At 41.5% G+C, this 9,810-nt stretch overlaps 1 protein-coding gene across 1 annotated transcript in view; it reads right to left on the reverse strand.

Annotated features, from left to right (window-relative positions):
* Positions 1–9,376, reverse strand: part of GTF3C3 (general transcription factor IIIC subunit 3) — a 36,417-nt gene extending 27,041 nt beyond the window's left edge. The window contains exons 1-4 of the mRNA XM_019022529.4: positions 8,695–9,376; positions 6,957–7,068; positions 2,102–2,304; positions 474–597 (exon numbers count right to left, since the gene is read on the reverse strand). Of these exons, the coding sequence (XP_018878074.1) occupies positions 474–597; positions 2,102–2,304; positions 6,957–7,068; positions 8,695–8,796 (541 nt within the window). The 5' untranslated portion in view covers positions 8,797–9,376. The remainder of the gene's footprint in view (positions 1–473; positions 598–2,101; positions 2,305–6,956; positions 7,069–8,694) is intronic.
* Between the last annotated feature and the right edge of the window lie 434 nt (positions 9,377–9,810).

The raw sequence follows: 9,810 nt of genomic DNA on the forward strand, positions 1-9,810 counted from the left end.
AAACAATAAATATAAGTAATTAGTTAAAAAAAATCACACTGAAGATATCATTTAATATGTCCAAGATACACCATTTAACTGAGAGATAAGATGACAAGTTTAAACTGTCTTTTACCAAAAAAATAGAGTAACATAATCTAGTACTGCATGATCTAGAAAACAAAAGGAAAAAAGAAAGCTCTTCAAGTGGCTTTAACATAATATATTTGCCATACTGACAATTCAAAAGTCTAAATCTCTCAACTGAAACATTAGAAAAAAAAAAGGTAACAGTGAAATTCAACAAATATTAATGACATCTCATTGACTCATACTCTGAGATTTTCATTTTCTTGTGAAAAGTGGCAATTACCATTACAATCACCCTTAAGCTTCTGAACATATTTTCCAAATAGTACTGTGAAGTGCTCCCTCATTTGTTTTAAGTCAGACTATTAAACTGCTATTATTAACAAAGTCCCCACAGAAAACACCTTGTCTTATGATTTCCATGCACATCAATATCGCCTCTTCACGTTCCCCTCGAGCAAAACGAATGTTGGCTTCACCCATGAGACCTCTCAGAGCTCTGGGAAGTTTACTCCGAGGCCTTTTCTCCTGTATGGAAGAAAAATGACATTTAGATTAAAATATAGTGAAGTCTTAGATTTCAATTCCAGCCATATTAATAAATATAGCATATAATGAAACTGAAATTTTCCTTTAAAAATTTTCAGTTTTTGCAACCCAGAACTAAATAGTTGCAATTCTAATTGACTCTTTAACATTAAAGTTTATCAAGTCTAAAACTGGCCATACATGGTGACTCATTCTTGTAATCCCAGCACTTTGGGAGGCTGAAGCAGGCGGATCACCTGAGGCCAGGAGTTGGAGACCAGCCTGGCCAACAGAGTGAAACCCGTCTATACTGAAAATACAAAAAAATTAGCCAGGCATGATGGTGCACACCCACAATCTCAGCTACTTGGTAGGCTGAGGCATGAGAATCACTTGAACCTGGGAGGCGGAGGTTACAGTGAGCCAAGATCACGCCACTGCACTCTAGCCTGGGTGACAGATCAAGATTGTCTCATTAAAAAAAAAAAAAAAAAGTCTAAAACTCGATTGCAGGAAAAAAAAAAGTGGTCAGAAGTTACTAAATTACTAATTAGAATAATAACAAATGTAGAGCTGGATGCTGCAAAATGCATTTATATTCCAGAATTATGATGTAATTTACTGAAGATTCCCCTTCTTTCAAATTTATCCACTCAAAATGAACTTGTTTAAAAAAGTATCAAAGGGTTATAGTATGGACACGGACATATTTTTTAAGACAGGGTCTCACTCTGTTGCCCAGGCTGCAGTGCAGTGGAGTGATCTCAGCTCACTGCAGCCTCGACTTCCCGGGCTCAAGCATCCTCCCACCTCAGCCTCCAGAGTAGCTAGGACAACAGGAGTGCACTACCACACCTCGCTAGTTTTTAAAAAAGTTTTTTGTAGAGACAGAGCCTCACTATGTTGCTCAGGCTGGTCTCCAACTCCTGAGCACAAGCAATCCTCCTGCCTCAGCCTCCCGAACTGCTGCCATTACCGACATGAGCCACTGTGCCTCACCAGTATGGACCTTTTAATAGCAAAAGCGCAGTCCATTTTGACATACGCAATAATTAAGGTTTTGTCTGTGTGTCTGTGTGTGTGTTAGATTCTACCTTTCTAGCATTTTTAAAAAAATAAATGGCCCAATTGGTTTAAATGAGCCACTTTGCTTTGACTTTATTTATTTATTGTGTTGTGTTGTATTTAATTTTTTGAGACAGGGTCTTGTTCTGACACCTAGGCTGAAGTGCTGCAGCCTTGACTTCCCCAGGCTCAGCTGATCCTCCTACCTCAGCCTCCGGAGCAGCTGGGCTACAGGCACACCACCATGCCCAGCTATAATTAAGGTTTTACATAAACATTATCTAATAGGAAACATAATAAACAAATAACAATAGTTGTGTCATAGTATTTCCTTTCGTACAGTTTGAATTGTTTCCCAGGTATAACTTACAGACTTCTTTTTCAATTACTATGTCACTTTCTTCATTGTTTATAAATACCGAAATAAGTAAAAATTTACTTTCATCATTTTCTTGGTTTCACGATTGAGAACCATCTCCAATACAAATACATCGCCCGCAGTGGGTTGCTCAGGTGTTTCTTCCTCCTCCTCCTCCTCCTCCTCCTCCTCTTCTTCCTCTTCCTCCTCATCATCTTCATTCTCTCCAAGCATGGAAGCAAAGACCTTGTGAACTGACTTCCTCACTCCATCTGATGTTTCTCCTGAGAAAAGAGACATTGATGATGGGGGAGGGGTGGGGAAGCTGCGGAATTCTCAGTGAAAAACAAGTATTTTCTAAGTATAAATTTTTACCCCAGTAACACCAAATTTGAAAGTAAAAAATAGCAAATGAACACCCTCAAAAACCAAACCAAAGAAGAAAGTTATCACAAAGCCATGTATTTTATTATATAGGAATAGCTGACTCATCCTTTAGGCCTCATCCAGATTTATAGGCAAAATTAACTGAAAAATCAGAAGCACACACAATAATACAGAGGAAAAAAATAGAAGAATTATAAGACATAGACCTAAGAACTAAACAAGTCTAGCAGTACGGAGCCCTGGTGGTATAGGATAGTGGTTAAAAGTGAGGGCTCTAGAGCCAAGCTGCCTGGTTCCAAACTTCATCTCCATCTATCACTAACTGTGTAACCTAGGGGAAATTACTAAAGCTGCTCTATACATCAGTTTCTTTTTGCAAAAAGGGTTAATAATAATTTATAGGGCTACTCTGAGGACAAAATGAGTGTGAGTGTGTGTGTGTATATATACACTTAGAATGCCTAGCATATAGTAAACGCCTATTAAATGCTATTATTAGTATTAAAATAGCTTTATTATTTCAGGAAAAAAATAACATGACATAGTTCATTTGTATCTCAGGATACCACCATAGTATAATATAATGATTTTTGAATGTCAATAATTATGACTTTGAATGATCAAGAAAATGTTAAGTGCAGAAGCCAATTTTCTGTTAAAGCAGAGACATTGCTATGGTTTCAATATCTGTCCCCTCCAAGTCTCATATGGAAATTTAATCCCCAATGTGCGAATATTGAGGTCTTTAAGAGGGGACCTTTTAAGAGGGACTGGGTCATGGGGCTCTGCTCTCATGTATAGATTAATCCATTCATGATTTAATGGGTTATCATGGGAGTGGGACTGGTGGCTTTACAAGAAGAGGAAGACAGACCTGAGCTAGCATGCTCAGCTCCCTCACCATGTGATACCCTACATGGTCTTGGGACTCTGGAGAGTCTCCACAAAGTCCTCAACAGATGCGGTTCCTCTGCCTGGGACTTCTCAGCCTCCCTAACTATAAGAAATAAATTATTTTTCCTTATAAATTACCGAGTTTCAAGTATTCTGTTATAAGCAACAGAAAACACAAAGATAGACATGTAACATATTTCTAGAAAAGTTCCAACAAAATAGTTAAAATTTTAAGTATATATAGAGAGATATAGTTATATTTATATTTCTCTATATATGTGTTCAAAATATATATGTATTTTTTGAGATGAAGTTTTCCTCATTTCCCAGGCTGGAGTGCAATGGCGCAATCTCAGCTCACCGCAACCTCCACCTCCCAGATTCAAGCAATTCTCCTGCCTCAGCCTCATGGGGTAGCTGGGATTACAGGCATGCGCCACCACGCCCAGCTAATTTTGTATTTTTGGTAGAGACAGGATTTCTCCATGTTGGTCAGGCTGCTCTTGAACTCCCGACCTCAGGTGATCCGCCCACCTCGGCCTCCCAAAGTGCTGGGATTACAGGCGTGAGCCACTGAGCCCAGCCAAAAACTCTTTTTTTTTTTTGAGAGGGAGTCTCACTCTGTCGCCCAGGCTGGAGTGCAGTGGCACGATCTCAGCTCACTGCAGCCTCCACCTCCCAGGTGATTCTCATGCCTCAGCCTCCCGAATAGCTGGGATTACAGGCATGAGCCACCACACCTGGCTGATTTTTGTATTTTTAGTAGAGATGGGGTTTTGCCATGTTGGCCAGGTTGGTCTCGAACTCCTGACCTCAGGTGATCCACCCACCTTGGCCTCCCAAAGTACTGGGATTACATGCGTAAGCTATCATGCCCGGCATTTTTTTTGTTTTGTTTTGTTTTGTTTTGTTTTGTTTTAGACAGAGTCTTGCTCTGTCGCCCAGGCTGGAGTGCAGTGGTGCGATCTCAGGTCACTACAGCCTCTGCCTTCTGTCTTCAAGCAGTCCATCTCAGCCTCCCTAGTAGCTGGGACTACAGGCTTGTGCCAACACACCCAGCTAATTTTTCTATTTTTAGTAAAGATGGGGTTTCACCATGTTGGCCAGGCTGGTCTTAAACTCCTGGCCTCAAGTGACCCACCCACCTCAGCCTCCCAAAGTGCTGGGATTAGAAGTGTGAAGAACTGCACCTGGCCTGTGTTCAAAAACTCTTATGCATACTCACTTATGCGAAATACTTCAAATGAGATAATCAGTGTTTAATGAAGAATAGATTTTAAAAGCTACATGTTCTGAGCAATAAATATTATTTTGAAGTCATAAGGATCATATTCAAGAATTCTGAACATTCAAAATAAAGATGAAAAGAAATGTGTAAAATTTATCAGAGGAACAAAAGAACAAAGGAACAAAAGAAGAAAAATCGTATGATCCATCCTGATAGAAAGAAGCATTTGATAAAATCCAATACCCATTCCTAATAAAAATTCTTAGTCAACTAAAAATGAAAGGGAGTATCTTTTATTTCATGAAGAGTATCTATGAAAATTTTTCACAAACACAGTTGATGGTGAATTACTGAATGGTACTAAGAATGAGACAAAGTTGCCTACTGCCACCACTTCTGTTCAACATTTTACTGGAGGTCCTAGCCAATGTAATAAGAAACAAAAGGCATAAAGATGGCAAGGAAAAAATAAAATTATCAAGTCACAGATGACATGATTATATACACAGAAGACCCAAAATAAATCTACATACAAACTATAAGAATAATTTAGCAAGGTTGCTGAACACAAAGTCAATATATAAAAATTATAGTTTAATATATCAGCAAATGAATTGAAAATGAAATTAAAAGATGATCCTCTCTTCAGTGTGTAAGAACGGTGTGAACAGCAAGAATTTAGTGGTGTATTTAGTACTGTCCAGAGGAAAAGGACAACTAGTGACCATATATTTCAATTAGCTGACTGCCAAAGCTTGTTCAAAACTGACCCCTTCTGCTCTGAATACATGCTCATACTCACCAAGAGTCTTGGTAGAGTTCTGGGACAATTCCTTACTAGGAAATTAGGAGCTTCACATCTTAAAAGGACGGATGACATTATTTGAGCTGAAGCCAGCCAGTCCTTGTGGGCCTGACTGCTCATCATGAGCCTGAATTGGACTCAGTTCACTCCTTTTTTAGGGCCTGATGGCTAGCTTTTGGGAGCAGCTTTAGGTAACAGGACTGACAGGCACCCACTTGTGCCTGCTGCTATAGTAGCAACTCAAACACCTGAGGAAAAAAGAGCAGCTCCTCCCTTCAGCAGATAAGGAAGGACACACAAATTGTGAGAACAACTTCGGTCAGCTGCCTTTTTTTCTTCATCTTTTAAGTTCAGGAGTACATGTGCAGGATGTCCAGGTTTGTTACATAGGTAAACATGTACCATGGTGGTTTGCTGCACAGATCATCCCATCACCTAGATATTAAGCCCAGCATCTATCAGCTGTTCTTCCTGATGCTCTCCCTCCCGCGACACCCCTAATCCAAAAGGCCCCAGTGTCTGTTGTTTCCTCACCCCCTTTTGTCCCTGTGTTCTCATCATTCAGCTCCCACTTATAAGTGAGAACATGCGGTGTTTGGTCTTCTGTTCCTGTGTTGGTTTGCTGAGGATAACGGCTTCCAACTCCATCCATGTCCCTGCAAAGGACATGATCTCATTCCTTTCTATCAGCTGCCTTTTCCACCCCACTTTCCTGGCAGAATAAGAAACTGTAACCCCCAGTTTTCCCTCCTCTTTGCCCTTTTTTCCCCACTTGGTCCAGGGAGGTAGGAACAAATCTTGTTTGTTTTCTGCCCATGCTATGACTGTCTGTTCTCTGTGTAAACGCTTATTTGTTTCGAGGGAAAAGAACCCGACTGTACTTCTAACCCCCAGAACTAGACAGTTGTTATCACACCCTATACATGAAGCTACATTCTAATTGACAGTTTAGCATCCCAGTTAACTTGATATGGTAGTAAATGGATACCCTGAGATATTATCAGCATTCTGATCCCTGGAAAAGGGTATCAATCACTGAACATTAATAAATTTGCTTACTAGTTAATTAGGCTACGATGAGTTTAATTAGTCTGGGTGCACTAACCAAATTTAATATCTGGACATGCAAAGCTGAGGACTGGATGCTAGAATGAGGTAGCCTACCAAGACACCTGTGCTGTGTGTGAAGTTCCATGAGGGCAACCAACTTGCCTTCCACGCTAACATTTCTATCTTTTCTCCCTGTAACTAAAGCAGTGGTTTGGAAGCCACTTTATATCGAAGTGTAATTCATTACAATTTGAGGAAGTATAGTCTGGAAGTGATTAGTTACCAACTGAGAGGGCCAATTTAAAAAATAATCTTAAAAAGCTCCCAAACAAATACTGATGTCAATTTAAAACACTTTTCCAACACCAGGGCTCACAAAAAATAACCATCAGGGTATTCAATAACTCAACAAATATTTATTGGGCACCTACTATATAACCAAGCATTCTGTTCCTGAAAAACCAGGTAATCAACAACAGAATATCACTGCAATGAAAACACAATGTTTCACTAAATTACTTTGCTTACATACTCTAAACATTCATTGCAGGAAGCACATAATTTTAACATACCTTCATTGACATCTTTGTCTTGGGATTTGGTAGAGTTAATTCCTGATGATGATGGAACTTCAGAGTCATCGGGATTTTCTTCAGCTGATAACTTGCCTTTTTCCTGAAGACTCTGTGATTGCAAATTAATTAATGATTCCAAAAAATAATGCAGACTTAGCTCTCCCCAGCCACAGAGTATCTGGTTCTAGTCCTAGCTTTGCCACTCGGGCATTTTGTGACCATGGGTTGGCAGTTTATAGAATAGGGCATTTGCCTAATTTTCTATTCCTACAAAACTTGAGCTGTGAACACATACACAGTAGATGGAATCTAAGTTTGAATACTGTCAAAGCATTTCAAAGTACTTATATCTTACCCTTCAATCTGTCATTTGTAAAAATAAATAAATAAAATATCTTAATAATTTCATTAATGAACATATTGTATCCTAATATTTTAAATAAAAAATGACTTGGTGGCTCACATCTGTAATCCAACCACTTTGGGAGGCCGAGACAGGCGGATCCCTTGAGCTCAGGAGTTTGAGACCCGCCTGGGCAACATGAAGAAACCCTGTCTCTACAAAAAATACAAAAATTAGCAGAGTGTGATGGCTCACACCTGTGGTCTCAGTTACTTGGAGGCTGAGGTAGGAGGACTGCTTGAGTCCGGGAGGCGGAAGTTACAGTGAGCCGAGATCGCGTCACTGCACTCCAGCATGGGTGACAGAGCCAGACTCTGTCTGAAAATAAAATAAAATAAAATAAAATAAAATAAAATAAAATAAAATAAAATAAATAAAAAGATAAGTCCCTACTAGTCGCATGAATTATTAAAGAATCTGCCGGCCGGGCGAAGTAATCCCAGCACTTTGGGAAGCCGAGGCAGGCGGATCACGAGATCAGGAGTTTGAGACCATCCTGGCTAACATGGTGAAACCCCGTCTCTACTAAACATACAAAAATTAGCCGGGCATGGTGGCAGGCGCCTGTAGTCCCAGCTACTCGGGAGGCTGAGGCAGGAGAATCGCTTGAAACCAGAAGGCCGAGGTTGCAGTGAGCCGAGATCCTGCCACTGCACTCCAGCCTGGGCAACAAGAGCGAAACTCCGTCTCAAAAAAAAAAAAAAGAATCTGCCTTCGAACTTAAAATTTTAAAAAGGTTGCATTACTTTTATTTTCTCTTGCACTTGAAGTAAGCAAGAAGATACAGTAAGTTCAGATATTTCTAAGTATGGGGAAAAAAAAGGTATGGGTGAAGATTATCTTCTTATCGGACAATACTTTTTTATGGACTATTACTTCACACCAGTGGGAGACTCCTCAAAAACAGGAGCTCAATCGTTCCAGTTCAGAAAAGGAGACATTGGGGCCTAAAGAGGAGAAGTGAGCTGTCCACCCACCGTCACAAAACGACTTAGTGGCAAAGCTAGGACTAGAACCTGAAACTGACTCCAAACTCTTCTCCCCACCTCCCATTTAACTTACCAGCGTTAAGCTACCCTGAAATAAAAACGTAGTATTGGGGGAAAAAGAAGAGGTTACCACCAAGAGGAAAGCTTTTCGGTGGGGGAAAACGTTTTAAGGAGCTTAGCACAGGGATGAGGGGTGAAAACCGGTGTTTCTGTAAGATAAGGAAGAAGCTGCTGAAAGTTCCCAGCCCGCCCCATCACAGTGAAAGCGGTCGTCTGGGTCCCCCACACCTAAGGGTACGAAGGCAACGAGAGTGAAGGGCACCGTGGCCTAGCATCGCCTCACTTTCTTCTCGCGGGTTTTTCTCTCTTCTCTCCGCCGTTCGAACTCCTCGAAGGAGATTTTCCCTTCCAAGTAGTCGATGAGTTCCGGACTGAACCCTGACATGTTTACAGGGTCTGTCTGTGCAACCCCAGGAACCGGGACAGAGAACCGGAAGAGCAGCGCCTTCCAGAAGCTACCTCGCCGGGGCCAGCAAGAGCAAGGAACCGGCGTCCTTCTGGGAAACTCGCCCGGTCTGCGCCGCAGCTGCAGCACTCAGGTTCCGCGTGCGCGCCAGACCGGGACGTATATATAGGAGGCGCGACCCATGCTGACTCCCTTGGGCGCGTGTTTCAGCCCTCGTTGAAGGTTATTAGATAGCTCAAAAAAAAAAAGTGCTTTAAATATATTTTCTTTAACCTAGGTAATTTCCCTCAATTCTTCACTAAGTGTTAGTTTCATTCTCCCAATCCATTTTTTTTTTTTTTTTTTGGAAGGAGTCTCGCTCTGTCGCCCAGGCTGGAGTGCAGTGGCGCGATCTCGGCTCACTGCAACCTCCGTCTCCCGGGTTCAAGCAATTTTCCTGCCTCAGCTTCCCGAGTAGCTGGGACTACAGGCGCCTGCCACCACGCCCGGCTAATTTTTTGTATTTTTAGTAGAGACGGGGTTTCACCATGTTAGCCAGGATGGTCCCTATCTCCTGACCTCGTGATCCTCCCGCCTCGGCCTCCCAAAGTGCTGGGATTACAGGCGTGAGTCACCGCGCCCGGCCTCTCCCAATCCATTTTCTTTTCTGAAGGTTCTTTAAATTAATTTGGTCGCTGCTGTGTGATAATTTTTTCTTAATTTAACCGTTTGCTCTGCCATGTGCATGTTTCACTTTCCAGTTCTCTCCTGCTACAGAAAGCTAAAATCCTCCCCCAATGTATGCTTTAAATTTCACTCCCGCCAGTTTTTCCTCCCCGCTCCCACCGCCCCGCGCCCTGCTCCCACCCGGAATCCTCAAACTCTCCCTTTCCTCAAGCACCGTCTCAGTCTGTAAATACGTTCACCTGGGCTTCCTGTTCCACCTCTCCCACCCAAGTTTTCTTCCTTTCCTAACAGCAAACTTTCAGAAAGAACCAAATACTTGATATGGTT

Source organism: Gorilla gorilla, chromosome 11 (assembly GCF_029281585.2).
Source record: "Gorilla gorilla gorilla isolate KB3781 chromosome 11, NHGRI_mGorGor1-v2.1_pri, whole genome shotgun sequence".
Taxonomy (NCBI): Eukaryota; Metazoa; Chordata; class Mammalia; order Primates; family Hominidae; genus Gorilla; species Gorilla gorilla.